Here is a 24013-nt window from a genome sequence, read left to right on the forward strand (position 1 = left end):
TAGATCTGCCGTGATCTCATCCAGTTTGTTTCAAGCGTGCAGTGATTCATTTCTCTGGTGACTTCAATCCCCAGATCTTCTGGGTCATCCATTCATATTTCCTACCCCGATAACCATGGATGCCTCCCTACTTGGGGAGGTGGCATTGCATGGATAGGACAGTTCAAGGCATGTAGTCCTCCCTGGAGACCCAACTGCACATCAGTATCCTGGAGATGAGGGCAGTGCTGTTGACGTTACAAGCTCTTCATGCCCATCTTCCCCTTGGGATGATTGCCATCCAGACAGACATGTCTGTAGTCTGATACATCAACAAACAGGGGGGAACCAGGTCTTATCCCCTTTGTTGCGAAACCATGAGATGGTGGGAGTGGGCGATCTCCACCAGACGTTTTCTGGTGGCAATGTGCTGACAGACTCGGCAGATCTATTCTGATGCCTTACGAGTGGTCTCAATTCTTCAGTAGCGGAACAGATCTTCCTAAAGTGGGATCGGCCTTGCTGCAATCTCTTCGGCTCTCCTTCCAATGCAAAGTGCAGCAAGTTTTTCGCTCTGAACCCCCCCTCTGGGGGGAGTTCCTCAGAGACACTCTGGTTCATGCTTGGCCCTCCAGTCTTCTGCACGCTTATCCTCCATGTCCTCTGATTCCAAAATTCATTCAGAAAGCTTGACGGCTGGGGAGCTCTGTCATCCTCATTGTCCTCTTCTGGCCTTGCCAAGTTTGGTTCCCCTCTCTGTGGTCTCATGTAGTGTGTCCTCCCTGGACATTAGATTCGGTTCCAGATCTGATCTCACATCCATAAGGGATTCCACACCCAGATCTAGTCAGTCTCAAGCTTACAGCTTGGCTGCTTCAGTTCCAGTGATAGGACTCCTGGGCTGTCTTCTCTGGTTAAGATTTTGGTAGCTGATCATAAATGATCTAATAGGAAGGTCTGTTCTAGTAAGTGGAAACGTTTTTCGATGTGGGTGTCTCAGCATGACTTGGACCCTTTCACTGCTCGAGTTCCTGCCATCTTGGAGTTTCTGGCAGATATTTTTCAGCAGAGTGCCAGTTTTTGTACGATTAAGGTTCATCTGGCAGCTGTCTCTAATTTTCATATAGGAGATAATTCAGCTTCTCTGGCTTCTTCAAAGCTTTGTAAAGCCTTTTTGAAAGGTGCCTTTGTAGTTCGGCCTCCAGTCAAGAACCCAACGCCGCCTTGGGACCTTATCCTAGTTCTTCAAGCCTTGGTTTCTCCCCCCTTTGAACCTGCAGGTACAGTGGATTTGCAGTTCCTGTCTTGGAAGACAGCCTTTCTGATTGCCATTACATCAGCTAAAAGAGTGTCAGGGCTATCAGTTAAGCTCCCCTATGTGGTATTACATAAAGATTGGATGTCCTTACGCACCAACCCTTCCTTCCAAGAGTGGCTTCAGAATCAAACATTAATCAACGTTATCATTCTCCTTGTTTTCTTTCTGAACTTCCAGAATAAGGGAGAGTATAAATTGCATTTGCTTGATGTTCATAGGCAGTTGTATTTTTATTTGCATAGAACAAAGTCCTTTTGTAAGTTTGATCAACTTTTTGTTTCCTTTTCTAAGCCCTTTTTAGGTAAACCTGTGTCAAAGGTGACCATTGCACATTGGATCTCTCAATGCATAGTTCTGGCATATACAGCCAAAGGTTTATTTCCACCAGGTCAAGTCAGGGCACATTCTACTAAGTCTATGGCTACTTCAGCGGCCTTTTGGTCTAGGGTTTCTTTGGATGACATTTGCTCTGCAGCTACTTCAGCGTCTTCACATACATTTATTTTGCACTGTAAGTTGGATCTCCTTTCCAGAGATAAGGCATCCTTTGGCTCCACCTTGCTCCGGAATATCTTTCCATGAGGACCCCCCAGAGTTTTTTATGTAGCTGGGGACTCTGTCCCACAGGCTGAAGAGCAAATGAAAACAACCTCCTCAGATAAAAGAAATATGTACTCACCATAACGTTCCATCTAAGTTGCTGCTTTTCATTTGTCTTCAGCCGTCCCTCCCCCCTTTCCTCTGCCTTATGTGAGCTGTGTGGTACACCGGACTGAAGAGACCCTTACTATGGCAAGCCTTTGTCTTTCCTATGGTGCTCTCAGGGTATTACTGCCAAGGTGTAAGGTTTTTGGTTAGGTCGGGGTGCTACGGTCGGCAGCAAACTCTATCTGAGGGAAGAAGGGAGACAGGGATGTTATGGGTAGGGAAGGAGCTTGGAGCTCGGATCTGATGCTGGGAAAATGGGGGCCAAGTTGGATCCATTCCAGATCCGTGTCCCACAGGTTGAAGACAAGTGAAAAGCAACAACTCAGATGGAAAGTTATGGTGAGTACATAACTTTTCTTTTTATTTTTTTTATCTTGACCATACCAAATCCTTTAGAAAATAGTTTGTTTCCCTTTATTTATTTTTTTTTATTTTACATTTGTTGACCAGGTTTGTCAGACTGAGCTGAAGAGCCCTTTTTCAGCTGAGGCCCGTGGAGAAAAGCTACAACATATTATGCAGTTTTCATTAAAAATTAGCATTAAACAGCAATGTTACAGGATTATTACAAGCCATTAAGTAGCAGTACAATGTTATACAGTGTCAATAATCAGGAGTATAACAAAGCTCTTTAACCATGTATAAAAAGAAATATGTCATTAAGATGAATATAGTTTTTAGGGTAAGTGGTTACAAAAACCCACTTTTATCATAATGTAGTTGCATGAAGGCAAGACGATTATAAATTTAAATCTAAATTTAATTAATATTAATATCTAAATTAATATTATTAATATCTAAATCCAGGCTGGGCTCACCTGTGCCTAAAGTAACTTTGTCCAGGTGGTTGTCAGATTGTATTCTCTTTGCATACTCTCTCTGAGTCAAGTCTGTTTCACAGAAGTCTTGAGGCCATTCTGCTAGAGCTGTAGTTACTTCTACAGTCCTTCTTTAAAGAGGTTATGTTGTATCATTCTATCGATGTCCAGGGGGGGCAAACTCGATCTGGGCAGTTGATAGAGGAGCAGGGAGATATATTTAATGGAGGCAGAGCCAAGTCGAGCTGAAAGGATCTCTCATTATGGTGTGTACATAACTTTAGTTTGCAGCAAATTATATGTCCATTACAGAACTACTGCTTATTTTATTTTTTTTTTATTTTACATTTGTTGACTGGGATAGTCTGACTGGATGCATGTCCATTTTTAGCGGAGGCCCAGGGAGAAAAGCTCCAAGGGTAAGCAGATACAGCATTACATAATACCAGCATTACATATTACAAACAGACTATTTACAGAGATTACATAAGTAAGCAAATTAAACAAGTTCCACAGGTTACAGTTAGTCCTGAGCACAAGTCAGGATTAAATTAAATTACACAGTAAATTGGTTAACAGATTTTTACACATTCGAGTTAGCCAGGCTTGATACATTGACATAGCCAGTTAAGTGACAAATGTTGTTTGAGTCTAGTTTTAAATTGACCTAAAGTGGAAAGTAAGGTAATATCAGCTGGAAGAGAGTTCCAGGATCTACTTAAGAGTTTGCAAAGAGAGAATCGCCGGCTGTGTTATTAATTTTGCTAGTCTGAATTAGTAGTTTGTTAGAGGATCGAAGCGGTCTAGGATTGTTATAGGGGGGTGATAATATTTTTAAGTGCAGGAGTATTGTCCGGATTATAGAGGATTTTATAGGCCATAATCAGTTGGTTATACTGGATTAGGCTAGGTAGTTCAAGCCAACCAAGCTAATTTTGATTGATGGAATGATGTGTCCTAAAAGGCAGCCCAGTGGCAAACCTGGCAATGTGGTTGTAGCAAATTGAGAGTTTAAGGACAGTCTTGTTCAAATTCGAGAATAGAGGGGATGCATACTGAAGGGTTGAAAGAAGGTGAGAGCGAGCTATGGCAATTTTAGCTGGAGGGGTTAGGAAGGCTTTTATTCTGTAAAGAGACCCTAGTTTTTTATTGATGGTTTTGATAGTTTGGTTAACATGTAGGTCAAATTTGAGATTTTTGTCTATGATGACACCTAATAGTTTTGTAGATGGGTCAGGGGAGATTATTGTGCCATCATTTGATTTTATGGTAAAGGTGAAAGCGGTAGACCTACGTGTTGGTGAATGTCAAATAAATTATTAAAAATCAGACTGTAAAATCATTAGGCTTTTTAAAATGACAGTCAACACACAGGAGATTCAGATGCAAAAGTTTACTAGTGTACACCAGGAGGCAAAGGACCATACAATACAATTCTTGGGCGGCACAGTGGTGCAGTGGTTAACATTGTCACCTCACAGCAAGAGGTTCTCTGGTTCAATTCTCGGCTGGGGTGCCTTCTGTGTGGAGTTTGCATGTTCTCCCTGTGTTCGCGTGGGTTTCCTCCGGGTACTCCGGTTTCCTCCCACATTCCAAAGACATGCATCTTGAGCATTTCTCCCCGGGCCTCCGCTGAAAACAGGCTCTGTGGAACCTAGTCGGACATTCCCGGTCAACAAATGTTAAATAAATAAAATAAATAAATACAATACAAGTATAGAATTTTGTCTGGCATGATACAGGAAATGTACTGTGTTTTATAATCATACATTCAAGCTGTGCCCACTTCACTGACGTGGTCAGTCACAGGGCACCTACATCACTATAGTCTACAATATTCTATTCATAAGAAAAAGCTGATGTTATACTTTTTAAAAGTTTTCCCATGAGAATAATACAGCCTTGCAAAGCACCTGGTCAGTTATGTCTTTCTGTAAATGTTATTCTTTCAAGGTTTCAGTCCTGCTCGAATACAATAGTCAGTTCAGTCTTGTAATACACCACTTTGTTCTTCTTGCAACATTACTTTCAGCAGCTGTGTTTTATCTCTGATAATATTCGCAAGGCCAATTATCTCAGAGGAAGGAAGAAAGATTTTCAATGCTTTATACATTCATTTTCCTGACCCAGCAGATAATCATTAGTGAAAAACATAAGTTTGCTGAGCTGGCTACTGCCAGGGTCAGAGTTCAAATACACTGCAGCTCCAAAGCTTCAAGCAATTACATGTAAAATCATTCTTACTGCCATATTGTAAATAGAATAAAATGCATTACATACTATTTGCTTTTAAACTAGCACTTTATATATGTTCAAATACATATTTTTCTAACATTTTCCTCCCTTTTAATACTTTTTATTCTATTCTGAAGTATGCATAGTGTCATTTCATCTCCTAGCCTTTCCCGCTCAGGATTTTCAGCTAGGTGAGTCATCTAATCTATACTTCAGAAAAAGCATCATCTGAAATCAATCTTTCAATTTCAATATCTTGGTAAAAAGTTCCAGTAACAGATATATCAACACAATCTTTGATTAATCTTTTCATGCAGGGAATTCCACAGCAAACACATGCTCCTATTAGGAGTATACCCACACAAATAGCAATTAAAATGTTCATTAGGATGGAACCCCCAAACAGATTCTGGAAAAAGTCCGTCAGTGGGTTTGGGCCTGGTTTAGTCATTGCTGATACTTGCTGAATTACCTCTAGGTGATTATTTATCTCGTGACGATTGTCAGGGATAAAAGCACAGCATTCTTCTTCGTGTACCACCTCTTGCCGCTAGGGTGAAGTAAAGAGCCATTCGATTTTGTAGCATAGCAGTTCTCATTGCATTCAGTTCATCAGTCACCAATTCTAGGGCGGAAAAAGTTGCATTACTCATTACTTCGAGAAGTCTCGACAGCTTCCTCAGCTCCCAGATCGATTTGACTGCTCCATAGGCTGGTACTTTTCCTGCCCAGGATATAACACTGTTACCCAAGTCCATATGAGTCAATTCACTTTTGTCTTTTACTGAATTATGGTCTTTCCAACCAGCTTCGATCTTCCCAACTGGATTCACAGGTTTCTTAACTGGACCTTCAGATTTACAAGCCGTTTCCCTTGCATTTCGTATCTTACCCAAAGGTAATTCTGCAGTATGTCTTATTGCTGGAACCAGATAACCCAAAAAACAACCGCCGGACCAACCATTTATATGCCTTTTTCCCACAAATAAAATAACATTTTTTTACTTTGGTACTAATACGTGTTATCCCTGCATGAAACATTTTCCTATTTTTAATAGACAATTGTTTAGTTAAGACTGGATTGTCACGTACTGCATTTAATGTAGTTTTTATTGAACTCAGATATGAATCATACTTAGTATTACAAACAGTACCCCCACTTCTGACTTTAATGTAACATTTATAAGACATTGTTATATTACAATTACTTCAGCCCACCTGGAGGGTATCATTTTTGTAGAAACATACAACTCCTTTTTGTGTGACAGGTGAAAATAAAGCTATTTTGTCCTGTGATCTCACAGTTCCTGTATCAAAAAGCAAATTTTCCCAAGTCTCATTTATCCCCAGAGGGACAGCGGACATTAACAGTCCTCCATATGCTGTTGGTATAGCTGTACAAACCCAGCAATTTGAAATGTTCATAGTCTCTGCATACACACGTTTCATGGCCAGGTATGTGTTAAAATTTGGATGCCAGTCTATAGACAGTTCATCACGTCTTCTCACTTTCACTCGTGTGGTTGAGTGCAGGAAAAAACCACAATAAGAGAAAAATTGTCACACTTATAGTCAACAAATGCACAGCTAACAAAATAATTATGCAATAGTTCTGGGATTGCTCTGCTTTTCTGTTTGCTTTACTTTTGGTCATTTTGCCCTTGTGTATCAGTCACAAAGTTTTTATCAAGTTGAAAGTTCTTTACCGGTTTACAATGCGTCAAATGAACCCAGGACGTCCTCTCAGCTACTCTGACTGCAGTAGGCGTTGCCAACAAGACCTGGTATGGACCTTCCCACTTTGGACTCATCCTTTTCGTCACCTTCAACCAGATCCAGGTACATGGTTCCAAAACTGCTTCTACCGGTTTGGTCTGCCTTTTATCTGAAAAAGAGTTAAACTGCAAAACAGATTTATTCATTAACAGTTTCTTTATATAATTAGCTAATGAACTGTCAGCCTCCTGCTCTGCAGGCATGAGAGCTTTCCACTGAGGCACATAATATGCTCTCCCAAAAAACATTTTAGAGGGAGTCAAACCCTTTACATTTATTTAATTCTAAGAAATCCATACAAATAGTGTGGAATGGTTATGGTGGTATAGGAAAACTTCCTTGCTTGGTTTTAAATGCTCCTTGTGCATGGTGCTTGTTACAAGTATGACAAGCTGCACAAAATTTTTTGTATAATTTATGTATCCATATGTTTGGAATATTCGATTTACTAACTGTACCATCCCCCCTGTTGAGACATGGCACTGCCCATGGCTCAACAAAGCTGCATATCTAAATAAATTAGACGGCAATATCGGTTTTCTTTCCTTGGAAATGTACAGTCCATTCTCAAAAATTGCACCTCGTTTTACCCATTTTTGTTTTTCTGCTTTTGTAGTAAGCGTCTGCATTGTTTTTAACATGTCTAAATCTAAAATCTCAGAGGGTTGTAATTCCTCATTCAAAAATAAAGTTTCTGAGTCTGAGGCTGCTTGCTTTGTAGCTGCATCAGCTCGTGCATTACCTTTTGAAATCTTATCCTGTTGTTTTGTATGAGCTACACATTTACAAATAGCTACTTTGGTAGGTAACTGAATAGATTCTAATAGCTCCAAAATAAATTGCGCATGATTAATAGCTTTTCCACTGGATGTAATCATTCCTCTATTTTTCCATTGTTGTGCAAATACATGTACTGTAGAAAAAGCATACTGACTGTCAGTATATATGTTTACACACTTGTTTTTTTGCTAAAGTACATGCTCTCGTCAAAGCTATCAACTCTGCTGCTTGTGCAGATAAGTTGTGTGGTAAGGATTGAGCTTCTAAAATTTCAGTGTCTGTAACTACTGCATACCCCACCAGATTCTTCCCTGTAGGACCCCTTCTGCATGAGCCGTCCACGTAATATGTCACCTCAGCATTATCCAAGGGCATATCTGTAAGATCTTGTCTAGGTAAAGCTAACTGTTCAATTTCCTGCAGGCAGCTGTGTGGTGTGCCCACCGCAGGAGTTGGAAGTAATGTCGTACATCGTTTATTTGTCATATGAGGTTGGCTCAGCAGTATAGTTATACATGAAAGATGTCTAGCAGGAGAAAGGTATGCCATTTTCTTTTTCAGTAAAATTATTGCAACTGCATGAGGCACTCTCAATGTGAGAGGGTGGAATAACACCACTAAGGCCGAAGCCTGCACTGCCATTGCTGCTGTAACTACTGCTTGTACACAGTGAGGCAAAGATCGCACCACTGGGTCTAACTGTGATGAATAGTAAGCTATGGGGCATTGCTTATCCCCATGTTGTTGCGTCAATACTGATGTCATGTACCCTTGCTTACAATCTACGGTCTGAAAGAACCGTTTGTGATAATTTGGAAGTCCTAAAACTAATGAAGAAGCTATCAACTGCTTCAACCTGCAGAAAGCCATTTCTGCTTCTGTTGTCCATTGTAAAATATCTTGTACTGCCATTGGTGTCTTATATATCAAATCAGTCAGTGGAGCAGATTCCAAAGCATAATTTGGTACCCAGCTCCAACAAAAATTAGTTGTACCTAAGAAAGACATTATTTCTTTCTTAGTTGTTGGTTTGGGTGCTTGCAAAATTGCTGTTTTTCTTTCTTCATTTAGTATTCTACCTTTATTGGATATCACATATCCCAAGTATCTAACTTGTTTTCTCCAAAGTTGTAACTTACTTTTGTTTACTTTGTGTCCTTGTATTGCTAAAAATTTTAATAATGCTACAGTATCCGCCCTGCACTGCTGCTGGGTGGGGGCTGCTAGCAAGATGTCATCTACATAAAGTAGAATTTGACTACCTCCCGGTGGGGTAAATCCTGCCAGGTTGCTAGCCATTTCTTGTGCAAATATTGTTGGGTCTCACAATATCCCTGTGGTAGTCGAGTATATGTATACCTTTTACCCTGAAATGTAAATGCAAACCAATATTGACTATCAGGATGTATAGGTATTGAAAAGAAAGCATTGCTAATATCTACCACAGAGAAATACTTCTGTTGCAGTTCCAAATCATTCAACAAAGTATGTGGGTCTGGCACCGTTGGTGCTCCTAGGTATTACTGCATTATTTACAGCTTGTAAATCTTGTACCATCCACCATTCCCCGTTTGCTTTTTTAACAGGAAATAGGGGTGTATCACATGGTGAATCAGGAGATTCTACCAGTACTCCTTCTTTGAGTAATGCTGCTATTATAGGCTTAATTCCTACTTCTGCATCCTTTCTCAAAAGGTATTGTCTTTTCTGTGGTCTAAAAGATGACTTTGGGGTAATTGTAACTGGTCCTGCTGTTCGAATAAGCCCTACATCTGACTTGCCTGTTGACCACAGAGTTGTTGGAATTTCACACAAGGCCTTTTCTTCTTCTTCTAATAAAAATGCTAATCAGCTGTCCTCGCTAGATTGCAAGTGTACAGCTGTATGTGTCTGTGTCAACCAATTCAGTTTTTGTTTTTGTATCCCTTGTTCTGACAGCTCTAAATCAGTCTGTTTCTCCCATCTTGTTACTTTTTCTCCTAAGTCTGCCCATTTAACACTTTTATTCCTTGTAAAGCTAACATGTGGCAACCGATTTGATCTATACAATGCAAGAAATTATTGAGGTAATGAACAGCTAACTACACTGTTCCCTCAGTATCCCAGTACAAAGTCATAAAACCAATCTAGTTGCACGATTTCTAAACAGTTTTTGCTCATACTCTCTATCAGGTCCTGGTGTGGTACAGTAATATAGAGTACAGTGTAACAAATGCTGTTGATCAGTGTCAAGGGAGGGGGTTTTACTGATGGCTACGTTCATCAGCTCCTTGGTCACTGCCCCTGGACCAGTCGTGACTAGGTCCTGGCTGTACCAATAAAAGGTTTCACCCTCTGATCGCACTACAAAAGTATCCATTTGTCTCTGTGCCTCCATACCTTGTACAGTTGGAACTACTGCTATGCCAAATATCTGCATAAGGTCGCTGCCCAATAGGTTTACTGGACACTTTGCAGAAACCACTATTTTACTTCTCTGGGTCATACCTGAAACAGGGTCAGTTATTGCTATATCATGGGAGAGTGGTTCCCTGTATAGCTCTCTGTTTGCTGCTTTTACTAATACATAATCAGGTGATTCAGAATGTTCTGGTAACTTGGAGGGGTGTATCAAAGTCCGTGACGCTCCTGAGTCACACAGGAATTTGACTTCCCTTCCCTCCACCAGAAGTGTCACTTCTGGTTTTGTATCTGCTAGGTAGAGCTCCAGGCTCAACAATGCTAAATCTAAAATTTCATTTCCATTTTCATCTAAGTCAATTTGTACTTCCTCTACTTCTACTACATTGGTATTTGTCTTTTCTATTCTAGCTGTTACTGGTGATTCCTGACTTTCATATGATGTATCCTCACTATCATATAGTCAGTCCTCATCTTCTTTATCTTCTGTCATTGCTTTCTTATTTTGTTTACAGTCCCTAGCTAGATGCCCTTTTTACCTGACTGTAATACAAATACTTCAGCTCCGTCTTCAGTAGTGAAGACTTGCGCCTTCTTTTTCTTTTTACTATTAAAATGTCTTTCAGCATGTCTAGCGTATTCGAGTAAGGCTTGTAGCCTCCCTGTTCGATGATCTATCATATGCTTCGTAATGAAGCTACTAATAGGTGCAATGCAACCTTTCAAAAATGCATTTTTTAATTGTTGTTCAAAGCATTGTAATAATCTAGCATAATATCCATCTATTGTCTCATTTTCCTGTTGTATGCATTGATTAATGCAAGTCCAGTCTGCTCTAAGTTTCCATTTCTCAGAGATTCTGTCTGTCAGACCTTTCACTCTGTTGTCTAAAAATGTTTTTGAATTTCTAAGCTTCTGTTTTTCTACGATTTGCTTCCTCAATCCACCTGTGTGCTTGAGGTATGCCTAGTTGGTGCTGCTTTTTTGCCTGACCTCCTGCATCAGATTTAAGCTGTTTAAGGAGTTTAACTAGTGTAAGTTTATCTAGTTTACCATCAAATTCATATTTGTTAACACATTTTGTATAATACCTAACATATCAGCATGCTGTAATTGCATGTATTTTGCCTCTTTGGTTAGGGGCGGATCTTGCAAGGTTTTAGTGCACTGATTACCCATGTCAAAGAAAATGTTACGTAACCCTTTTCTTACCACATGGTATCTTGGTTCCTTACACAGTTTATCTAGAATAACTGCCTACCTTATTCTGTTTCCCTGATCTATGACAAAATATACAGTAATTTCTTATGTCCCTGATCTGTACAACAAATCTATGACAAGTATGTCCCTGATCTGTACAACAAATCTATGACAATTATGTCCCTGATCTGTACAACAAATCTATGACAATAATATTTACTGTAACCTAGTCCCTGATCTAAAACAGAAAAAAGGCAAAAACCTTCTTACCTGAGCCTCCTGGTGATGAAAGTGTTCAAATTCCGCTCTTCGGCCACAGATCAGAAAGCCTCTTTACACACAACAATTCAGTCGGAGGTCTTTTCACTCAAGAAGAACCATTTTGGCACCTTCTCCTGCGCAGATTTATTACCACCCATACACTCTGACCTGTAGCTTACCAAGGGAATTCCGTCTCGAAAGGACCAAACTGTCAAATTATTAAAAATCAGACTGTAAAATCATTAGGCTTTTTAAAATGACAGTCAACACACAGGAGATTCAGATTCAAAAGTTTACTAGTGTACACCAGGAGGCAAAAGACCATACAATACAAGTATAGAATTTTGTCTGGCATGATACAGGAACTGTACTGTGTTTTATAATCATACATTCAAGCTGTGCCCACTTCACTGACGTGGTCAGTCACAGGGCACCTACATCGCTATAGTCTACAATATTCTATTCATAAGAAAAAGCTGATGTTATACTTTTTAAAAGTTTTCCCATGAGAATAATACAGCCTTGCAAAGCACTTGGTCAGTTATAATGTCTTTCTGTAAATGTTATTCTTTCAAGGTTTCAGTCCTGCTCGAATACAATAGTCAGTTCAGTCTTGTAATACACTTCTTTGTTCTTCTTGCAACATTACTTTCAGCAGCTGTGTTTTATCTCTGATAATATTCACAAGGCCAACTATCTCAGAGGAAGGAAGAAAGATTTTCAATGCTTTATACATTCATTTTCCTGACCCAGCAGATAATCATTAGTGAAAAACATAAGCTTGCTGAGCTGGCTACTGCCAGGGTCAGAGTTCAAATACACTGCAGCTCCAAAACTTCAAGCAATTACATGTAAAATCATTCTTACTGCCATATTGTAAATAGAATAAAATGCATTACATACTATTTGCTTTTAAACTAGCACTTTATATATGTTCAAATACATATTTTTCTAACAGTGAAGATAACAGCATTTTAGTTTTTTTGGGATTTAGGATCAGACGATGTTCAGAAAGCCAGTTTTCTATTGTATTAAAGGTGGTCTGGGTAGCTGACCATAACTCTACTGGAGATGTGGCTGAGCAAATCAGAGTAGAGTCATCAGCATATTGGATACAGCTGACTTTTGGGATGACAGTATAAAGGTCGTTAATGAAGATGGAGAACAGCAAGGGCCCTAGTATAGAGCCTTGTGGTACTCCAAGGGTGTTAGGTAGAAGGTTAGAGAGTTTGTTCTGCCAGAGGACAGCCTGCTGTCGACCATTCAGGTAAGATTGAAACCATTGGAGGGCTCCAGTATCTAGACAGAATGTTTGCAGGGTGTGGATTAAAAGTTGGTGATCAACCATATCGAATGCCTTGGAAAGATCCAAAAAGAGGGCTGAGGATATATAATTATTGTTGCGATTATGGTTTATGGTTTTAGTAAAGGCTAGGAGGGCTGAAGTAATGCTGTGATGAGGACGGAAGCCATGCTGAGTGTCTGCCATAAGGCGATTTTGGATTAGGTGGTGCATGAGTTGTCTATGAATACATTTTTCCATAATCTTTGCAAGTGGAGAGAGTATAGCTATTGGCCTATAATTGGAGAATTCAGTAGAGCTGCCTCCTTTGTGAAGTGGGATTACATAGGATATTTTCCAGATGGTGGGAATTTTAGCTTCTACTATGGTTCGATTGATTAGTATTGAGACGGGGTAAGCAATAGCATCAGCTGATTTTTGTAGGTACTCTGCAGGGAGTTGATCAGCAGAAAGTGTAGTGGGTTTTAATTTTTTGATCAAGGTACGGATAAGTGAAGTGGCGACTGGTTGGAAGCTGAACGCAAGTAGGTTTCTAGGGGTGCTACTTTCAGGACCAGGGGAGCTAGGAGGTAGTTGGCTAGCTAGGACTTGAATTCTCAGTAATGAATTGGTTAAAACTATCAGAAACATCTTCAGGGGTTTTATCAGTAGCAGCAGCAGGGATTGGGGTTGAAGTTTGTCCAGGATGTAGTAGATTATTTAAACCTGCCCAAAACTTCTGAGGGTTATTTTGATTTACTGTCTGTAAATTACAGTAGTATTGTTTTTTGTCTTGTAAAATTGATTTTTTGGTTTCGTTTCTGGATTGCCTGTATTTAATGTGATCTTGAGGGTCTTTAGAAGAACGCCATAAAGGCCATGCTTTGTTTCTAAGGGTAATTTTGAGTTTAGACTCTATAGAAAGCCATGGTGCAGTTTTTGCCTTGGTTCTCTTTGAACGAGCAGGTGCATGCAAATCAAGGATCTCAAGGAATTTGTTGTTAAAGTATGCTACTGCTTCCTCTAAGAGGAGGTGTTTTAGAATAGACCAATTACATGAGTTTAGTTCTTGTTGGAATTTGGCAGGGTCAAAGTTTTTATTGTTTCTAACCTTTCTGAGTAAGGGTTGTTGGGAATTAATGGTTTTGTGCTTAATTACATATGTGAGAAGGTGATCGCTTAGGCTATTAAGGAGGGTACCAGAGGTGTACAGTTGGGGGTGACTGTTTGAGTACCCAGTCAAGTATACTTTCTTTTTGGTTGGGTTTACCTATCCTGGTAGGGGTGGGTATGATTTGTGTAAATGTATGCAGGTTAATATGAGTGGTTGGGGGATTCTAAGGAACAGGTGCCCCAGTCTATGTTAAAGTCTCCAAGTAGTAGGGTTTCTTGGGGGTAGTGACATGATAACCAGTGCAGGATATCTTCAAATGTAGATATATTGTTACCTGGGGGGATGTACATACAGATGATATTAATGCATCCAAACATTGCAGTCCAGGAACAAAAACACAGAAACACTTTAGTAATGGGGTACCTTTTACTGGACCAACATAGTTTTTGTACTAAACCACTCAATACTGTAAAACAGCAGTGTCCAACCCGCAGCCCGCGGGCCGCATGCGGCCCTCAGAGCTCTTCCATGCGGCCCGCGACCCTTAAATTGAAATTTCACTTTTTTTCCGTGTGTTTTCACGTTCGCGTCCTTAAGCTGTTCTGCGCATGCGCCAAATTACTTTTTTCACGTTTTTTTTTTCATGCCAGCGTCTTTCAGCTGGTCTGCGCATGCGCCAAAACACCGTTCGGTCGTTTTTTTTACATTTGCGGTAAAGTTTCAGCTGAAGGAAGGAGTGAGATTGCGGCGAAGAGAAGACTCAGAGTGAGTAGGATTTATTTATTTTTACCCACGGACTACATCTCCAGCAGTAAAAGGTAAGTTAAGCTATATGATTCTACTGTAAAGTATGCAGTATAGCTAGATCTGCATTTTTTTAATACTGCTAATACAGATATAATTGTAAGAAATTGTTATACAGAAACTGGCATTAAACCTTATATCCTTCTATGCATCTTGGTGCTTTGCTTCAAGGCAGCAAAGTTTGGCTTTGATGGTGATTGTATTGTACCCAGAAATTTGCTTGGGGGCTTGCATCCACTTTTCCTGGTTTATTTGCTCTATCTCAAGTTAAGCTTATTTGTTTGTGATACAATTTAAAATACAAATTTAAACTAATTTTTCAGCACTGCTTTCCTACTGATCTGTTTTCTCATTTATAATGTTTTCTTAAAGTTGTATCCATTTCCAAAAATTATTCCGTGTTTTCTAACGATTATTGAGTGAAGAGGTCGAGAGCTGTTTGCAACTTGCAATGTATGTATGAGTGGAATTTTGATGAAGTGATGACTGAGTATTTTACATGGTGGCAGTGTTTTTAACTTTAGGATCAGATTTATTCTTTCCACCAATGTGAGTCAGTGTTGCTTTATGCTTTGCTGGAGTGATTGCTGTCTGAAGTTAAATTTCAATTATCTGACTTAAGTTGGGTTTCAAATTTTGTTGACAGTAATACTCTGACCGAACTTGAAGATGTGTTGGGAGACATATATCTTAGTGCCAGAAATGTGGACAAAGCCTTACAAAATAGGAGGACAAACGTCCAAAAATAGGTTCTAATTTTAAATATTGCTCTTTTAAACTTAGAAAGTTGCTAGAATAACAGGATTCGTTATAACATACATTTTTTGAAGGAGTTGACGTCTGAAACTCAAATGTATGTCATTATTTAGCGACTTAATTCCTCAGATCATCCCAGTGATTTGACAGAAAACCACAAATTTTATAAGGAGCAGACCACAAAAATATGAGCCAAAAATTGGACATGACAGTTATGAAGAGCGGATTTGTCTACCTTTTCATAGCCCAGGAGTGAGTTACATATGTATGTACATGTGTATCTCTATTAGCGATATGTCTGTATATATGTAGGTGTGTGTATGCATATATTAATGATATGTAAACTGAAGTGTGTGTGTGTGTGTGTGTGTGTGTGTGTGTGTGTGTATGTATTTTACGTTACAGAACAAAGTTAATTTCCATGGGTTTGTTGCTGTTTATACTAGACTAGACTATGAATGGTACATTAGGAAATTTATCACACTTTAATTTTGCAGACCTGAGGGTTATCATATGTTACCAACAAGAGTAACTAATGTAAATTTCTTTGTTTGAATTATTCACACTATCAATAGTAAAGGATGCTTGGCACTCACTCCTCCATCTTGTCAAGACTAGAATGCCGCATTCCTCATTCTAGTGCTGTTACATAAATAAACAATTAAAATAACCATGTCTGATTTGGTGTCCAGGTGAGGAGGAAACATTTCAGTCTTCTACCAAATAACGCTCCATACAGTTATTATAAGTTTTGAATGACAAAAGCATAGTTCCTCCGAATAATCATATATGATCCAGTCCTACTGGTAAGAGTAACATACAGGACGCACTCTTTATTTAAACATCGCAAATGCAAGATTGATGCATGTCATTATGCCAGTATCTGTTTTCCAAGCAATAAAATATGCTCGTATGTTTTAGTATGAACATGAGCAGATACACATTTTATGTTAAGTTCCCATCAATGGAATATTAATGTATTCAGCACTGACTATAAATACATCAGAAATTCATGAATGTGTGCATGTACAATGATCCAGGATTCATTATTGCAGATTAGTAAGGATTCATGCTTAATAGCAAAGGTGATGAGAATATTACCATTCCTGCTGTTGGCGAGCATTTCACAAAAGATAGTCAATTTTAATGAGAAACAAGTTCACAGTATCATTTCAAAATAGTGACATTGCACTAGGACACAGTAAAAACACTACTGAAGAGCACTACTTGATTATGTCAGCAGCATACCAGGCAAATAAGGAAGTTATTTGCATACAAACAGTGCCTCATATACCAAACTTGAACTGAAAGTTCCACGGAGCTGAGGTGACTGCTCCTCCATTGCATCACTTAATATACTTTTACAATGTAATATCTACTTGATTTTGAAACCAGTATCCAAGTGAAATTTAGCTGTCTATAGAAACATTTACTTGTGATAGTTAATGGTCCTTGTATATGAGTGGCTAATAGACTAGAGTAGACCTTTTTTTTTTTTTTTTTTTTTTTTTTTTTTGGTCCCGTTTGCAATAGTAGACCTTTTTTTTTTTTTTTTTTTTTGGTCCTCAATTGCCGTTTGCAATGATATATTTTACATGCGGCCCCCAGACCATTTCTGTTAACTCAATACGGCCCTTGCAACGGAAAAGGTTGGACACCCAAACCTCTTGTTAGTCTATTGAAAAGTATCATATCATTGCTATCATCTATTGTTTTCTGTCAGTGGACCAGCACATCTTTTTTTTTTTCATTTTTTAGTGCAGGGATCGAGTGGGGTTTGGAAAGCAAGACATTAATAGCTTCTTATTGTCACTCCCATCTTCTGACACCTTTCACAAAATAGACAAATTGGTACTCAGCCTACAAGATCTACTCCCATAGTCTAGATACCAAAGAATAATAAATGTGCATAGCACTTGTTTTTAAACTAGATCCTTAAAGGTGATATATCATCAGCTCAACAACTCACCAGTTGAACCCCCCAAACAATGAGACACCTTATGGATTTTCAGCAGAAACGGACATTAAAATCATTTGTTAGAACTGTTAAACATTTGTAGGAGTGTGTGAAATTGTATAGAAAGCAAAATGTTATATAAATGAGCTTCAAGTATGAATTATAATCATAAGTTTGTATTTCAAGAATTTATGGTAGTAAACATTTCTTGCATGGGGGAATGTCTGCATCTTTACAAAGACAAGCGTCTAGAGCATTTTTTCCCCGGGCCTCTGCTGAAAATTGGCTTGTTCCAAGTCTGACTTTCCCGGTTAACAAATGTAAAATAAAATAAATTTTATGTAGTTTAGAAAGTATTTTGTAAGCACATTTATTGCATTACATCATTGCATGCTTAAATGAGATGATTCTCAGTAAAGTCTTGAAAAAGCTACTGTTTTATTAGCCTTTGACTTTTACATGCTTCACGTATTTGATTTGTTTTGCATTGTGAAATGTTTGTGTAGGTTTATTATAATAAGAATATTCATACTAATGAAGTGTTGTTGAATGAAAACCTGATCTTTGTTTTTTTTTTTCAGTAATAAACATATTTGCTTAGATCTTAGATGTGAGGTTGGGGGGGGGGGGTCCGACTTTTTCTTTTTCTGTATGTTTAGTACTTCAGCTTGCCCACTTTGAGCCATACTTATTCTTTGTGAGTTTGCATCCTATGTTATGTTCAACAGATGGAATGTACCCTTCTTTCTCTTCTCCCAGTTTCTATGTGGGGAAGAACGTTGGTACTGATGGTCTAACCCTTCTGTTAATATCTTTTTTCCTGTATTGCCAGTTCTTTAAGCTAAAGGACCTGTATGGTGTGCATAACTATCAAAACTGGATAAATAGCTTTATTTGGAAGCAGGTGGATAATTTTTCAAGTTTGTCTGAAATGTCCAACTTCCTTAAGGGCCTGGAATTACTGTATGTGCTAAGTAATTTTTCCTTTCCATGGCACATTGAATGGCTTTGAAAATTATTTATATATCAGTCTTCCAGTGTCAATAAAAGTTTTGCTGGCTATGCAGCCTTTTGGGAACAATGTCAAACTGGAGCACCCTTTGATGAATCCAAACAATCTTGTGGAGGTAGTATATAGGAACAACTGGAAGAGGGCTCAAATCCCACCCCTTTTCAAAGAGACAGTACAAATGTACTCTTCTGCCAAATGGGACATTTTCAGGGGAATTAAATGCCATAGTAAATAGCTTAAGCTGCATTTCCTTTTCTAGGGATGAGGTTGTCGGAGGGAGATTGAAATATATATATATATATATATATATATATATATATATATATATATATATTTATGCTTACTGTCAGGGAAGATGCCATACTCCCCAGATACTTTATCCTTTAGAATGGCGAAAAAGACTGTTGACAAGTTCTCAGACTGGAAGAGAATGCTTTGGTATGCTTCACTTCAATCCCCACAACTTCTGATTTGTACATCATCTGCTTGTCAGGTTTAGAGCTGAGAGACTGAAGCTTATTCTGATTACATAGTGGTAGCCTGAAAGTGTTGTTTTTTTGTTTCTACCATGACTGTTCAAGTTTCAGCAGAGAACCCTTTTTGCATAGGCAGGAAGGTTGTCTGGGTATGGCTTCTTCAGTAACATTAGTGGTACTCCTGGATCCCTTGGTGGACGAAGAAGTAGGTACAGGAAGCTGGTTACTGTATTCATGTGTAGATGACTTTGAGTTGACTCTCATTCAGCCCGAGAAATTTCCTGCTTTTCACAGATGGTGACATTGGAGTTTAGCCTGTTTTTCATTAAGTACACCTTTTATCAGGGCCTTACTCTTACTGCAGGTAGAGTGTATGTCTGCCATCACAATGCACCTGGTGCCAGGTTAAAGCCAGTACCGTGGATCAGCCTGACCTGGTTATACAGTGTTGCCATGCATTTCTCCATTAACATTCCTGTCATTAAGATATGAGTTATAAGGATTGGTTTCCACATCTGGTTACCTTTTAAGCTGACTGGGTTGGTAGCATTCAAATCTGTTTCAGAGAGAGCTGTTTTTATCCCATGTATGTTATAGACATCAGGCTGTGTGTGTTGGGAAAATTCTCTGGATGTTGGTCAAAAGTAGAACGTCTTCTGGGACTACCCCTTGTTTCTTGTCTTTCCTGTGTTTGCAGTAGAAATAAGGGCATTCTTTATTGGGTCAGTACTTGCAGGAGTGTGTCCTTAGCATTTGTGCTGTTGCATTTCAGTCTGCTTTGAGCACTCACATTAATCACTGTGGTTTGGGTCTGCACTTCAGGGGAAGTGTGCCCTTTGGCACGTTTGTGTGAGAGATCTTGACCTTCTGTGAGTTTTTTTTTGTATCCTGACAACTCCCTCTCCTTTTGTGAGCTGTGCATTTAAGTCTAGGAAACCTCCTGAATCTTATGCTATCATGTAGCATTTTGGCACAGTACAAACATTAGTTTGTTTCCTTAAAGATAATCAACTAATAACAAAACACACCATATCAGTTTAGTTAACCCTTTGCACTACATTGTTCTACAGATGGTGAGAAATCTTGCCCTTCCTAGACCTTATAAACTCCAATCCCATAACTGATTAGCTGCTGCTTTTAACAGCTTGTTTTAAAGGGTTATATCTGTACAATGTTTATGCTGTTGTGATAAATTTAGCGAGTGCATTTTCATCTAATTTCATTTTCATTTTTCCCCGATATATTTTAAATAAAAACATATAGCTAAAAAGCCTCATCCAACATCTGCGGTGGTGCAGCGGTAACTTTGTTGCCTCACAGCAAGAGGTTCTCCCGTTCGATTCTCGGCTGGAGTGCGGGGAGTGCCTTGTGTGTGGAGTCTGCATGTCCTCCCCTCGGTTGGGTGGGCGTTCGAAAGACATGCGTAAATGGGCATGCCTTCGTTGAAGGTTGAACGTCGAGCTGGCCCCTCGGCGTTTGTGAAAGTCTACTGCCAATCATTAGCGGACCGGAGTTCTGCTGTGGCAACCCCTAACCGGGAAAAAGCCGAAAGACAAACAACAACATATAGCTAAAAAGCCTATATGCAGTGTTTCAAATGAAGGCAAGAAAAGACAATCAAATTAATCATACAATTTAACTTTTTGGTCTGCTGACACCACTTTCTTTCAGATAGTACTATTATTGCATACAGATGGTGTAATAGAAATTGCATTGTCTTTGGTATCAAAAATACAGCATTCTGACATTTTGAAGAACCCCTGTCTACCACCACCAGCATTATACACTTTTGATGGGCAACACTGAACAATGCAAGACTTTGAAGTCCTTGCAGATGATGACCTTTCATTTGTTAGTCATATAGTTGCTGCCATCTGCAAGGCATCAACATTGTCTACTTGAACCTCCATAAGGTTTTGGGCATACCAGAGAAATAATTGTCCTGCTTTATGTAGCTCATATAAAACCAATTATAGAAAACTATACTCTGTTTAGAAACTTAAACACCATGTGATGCATTTGGAGCCAGCACAAGTATTCCTTGCAAAGAGAATTGAAGGGCTTTGACGTTTGTCTTATAGCAAAAGACTGTAGCAACTATATGTCTTTCCTATAGTTTATCACCTGCTTAGTAGAAATCTTTGCCTGATATATAGAACAAAAAGGACAACTATTTTAAGCACTTCACCTCCTGGTGACCCCTGAACACAAGAAGGCACACTTTCTCAATCAAAATTGCTATCAACCATACTGTGAATTGTAATAACTTCATATCTCAGAGACTTCCCCTTCCAGTTAAACTCAGGCTATCAATTCATACTGTCAGAAAGGATATGGATCCATTGTGGGATGTAGAGCATCAAGTTCCTCAAATGTCCAAAAGATTATGAGTTTGTTAACGAAAAGTGTGAATCTAAGCATTACGGTTTCTTCTGAAAAACATGCATGAAACACAAGCACTTCTAAACACCACACTTCAAAATCAACATATTTGCTAACTATTCTTAAATTGTGGATTTGCAGTCCTGAAACTAGACAGCTGTTGTTACTACATGCTTAATCTACTATTGTGATTAATTTCTATTTAATCACATAGAGAGCTCCAGTAAGCAGATTCACCATTCCCCTTATAGGCTAAGGCTATTTTGAGAAGATTGCAGCTTGTTTTCCTTTTCTCTAGGCTCCCATCTCAGATCTCTGTGGGCTTTGGTGAGAGGGTAAAGAATGAGGAAGAGACTGCCTTTTTGTGTGATTTTCCCACCTATAGGATCAAATTATATGTAAATTGGATTATCTCATCCCAATGTAAAATCCTCAGAAAAATCAAGTTCAGGAAAATATGATCTTGGTTGTAGAGCTGTTTAAAAAAGTAATTGCCTTCCGATACTATTGAAGGTCTGGAGTTATTGCAGACGTACCATAATAAGATTTACAAGTAATTATCTTTTTTTTCCAACAGTAAAGTTATTTGCTGGTGATGTTCTTGTTTATTGCAGTAGCTTTATTGTCTTTTCAAATTCTGAAATTAATTTTGTTTTTGCAGACGAGGCAACCCCCTCCACTTGTCTCATGAACATTATAAGCAACTCAACCTGCTATGGCAGCAACATGGTATTACAGCGGAAGTGTCCAGGAACCAAGACGTGAACAGTCTCTTCATTTTAGACTGGCAGCATATGTGACACCAAAGCCTTCATCTGCAGTTTGCAAACATCTATTAACGTGTGATAGGGTAGCCACTAGGCTGAGACCTCAGCTTATTTCTGATGTCATTGTACTTGCCACTTTATTCTGCTTTGGAATGAATATAGTCTTCAGTGTGATTTGCTCTAGACCTCAGCACATTTTTCTGCCAACTTAATGTCTAAGAATTAGCTGAGGTTAATACCACCCATTATTTGTCTTTTCTTATCTTTGCACTACAGTAGGTAGGAGTGAAAAGAATGAATCACAAGAGGAACCTGATCTACAAGGCTGGAGTCTTCCATGTTGGCTGTTTTACATCTCCATGTATCTACTATATTCGTCCATATACAGCTAAGAATATAAACTGTGAATGCCAGTTACTGAAGAAGAGTGCAGTGACATTATCTCACAGTGGCCTTTTTGGTGATTGTACCAGCATGTCTGTGTGCATTTTAAGACTGGAAAGCCATAATATCTGTAGCACAACTGTATTTGCCTTTCATACTTTTTTAAGGCCCAACATCTATGTTCTTAATAGAGAAAGACTTAAAAACTGTTACAGATAATTTCCATTCTATTGATTTTTAATTCCTGTTTTCCCAAGTATTGTCAGCACAACTTGAGTTCATCTTTTTCCTCAACAGAAGCCCAGGAAGAGTATAACAGAAATAAACATGAAATAAATTATAGCATTTTCTTTATAAACATCAACAACAAAAACAGTGCTGCCTTTTCTCTGAAACCTGTTCATAACATGATTTTTTCTTGTTTTGTTTATGATTGTCAGATATTTAATCCATATCATTTGTTGCATTACAGACATGTAATTTATGATTGTGTAGTTGACACAGTTTTAAACACTTTAGAATATAGATTTATGTGGGGGGTTTATTACAGTTTTTCATTGGTGAAGAATTGATCATATATGGTAAAATGTAGTGTTTTTTGGATTTGTTGTCATTGAAGAAACTTTTTTTTATTGGTTAATGCAGCACAGGTTTCACCCTACTTCATGTTAATACATCACAGGTGTTTCACCTTACTCCATGTTAACAGGTTTCACTGTACTTCATGATGCATTTGGAAAATGGTGTGAATTCCATAAGGGGGGGGTGTGATTTTATGAGAAGAGTCCTAAATTTAGAACACAAGGACATATGAGGCCTCCTATGCAGCACTTCGGATACACTTTGACAATAGCTTTTTTATTTTTTTATTAAGTGCCGTCCAAAGATCTTTGCAGTAAAGTGGGTTAGCACATGTATGTGTTGTTACAAAATATAAAACCCTCCATCTTCACTTAACATTTGGATGAATGTTATTCTGTTTCATGTTATGCTGTGTTTTGAAATCTTGATTAACACTGCTTTTAGTTTTCTTGTCATAAATCGACTTTCCTGTATTTTCTACAGCTGTGCATAAACATTATCGAAGAACTACAATGAAACAAGAAATCTGGCAGCACACGCGGACCACAAAGTCAATTGCAAACGAATCCAAGGCATAAGGAAAAGTTGTAGTCACTTTTTATTGACAGAAAACCAAAGAAAGAAAGAAAGCGCTTTTGTCATCAACTGTTGGAGACATCATCAGATAAAGTACCATACACTAAAAGCAGTTATTTTAAAAGCAGAAATCAGAATACGCCCACCATCCTAACCAATCAAATCAAAAGTGAGAAATGACATTCCCAACAGGATCATTATTGCATTTAAAGGGAACTGCATTTCGTAAACAAATTCAAAAATATATAAATACAAATGCCTGAAAATCTTAAACATTTATAAATAGACTTAAAGTTTGATGAATCATTCTGTGTTACACTATATAAAACCGTATGAAATACATATAAAATAAATTTAAATATAAAAAACATACTATGTGGGCTTAACAAATACAGTAAGCTATCTCCCCATTGCCTTTAATTTTAAAAGGCAAGAAATGGAGAGAC

The 24013-nt window shown here is 38.5% G+C and overlaps 1 protein-coding gene across 1 annotated transcript in view; it reads left to right on the top strand.

Annotated features, from left to right (window-relative positions):
- Window positions 1-22749, top strand: part of UBR1 (ubiquitin protein ligase E3 component n-recognin 1) — a gene marked incomplete in the record, with an annotated part of 4571807 nt that extends 4549058 nt beyond the window's left edge. The window contains 1 exon segment of the mRNA XM_044074213.1: window positions 21920-22749. Within this exon segment, the coding sequence (XP_043930148.1) occupies window positions 21920-22058 (139 nt within the window).
- Window positions 22750-24013: the final 1264 nt, after the last annotated feature.

Source organism: Protopterus annectens, chromosome 6.part0 (genome assembly GCF_019279795.1).
Source record: "Protopterus annectens isolate FY-2018-M chromosome 6.part0, PAN1.0, whole genome shotgun sequence".
NCBI lineage: Eukaryota > Metazoa > Chordata > Ceratodontiformes > Protopteridae > Protopterus > Protopterus annectens.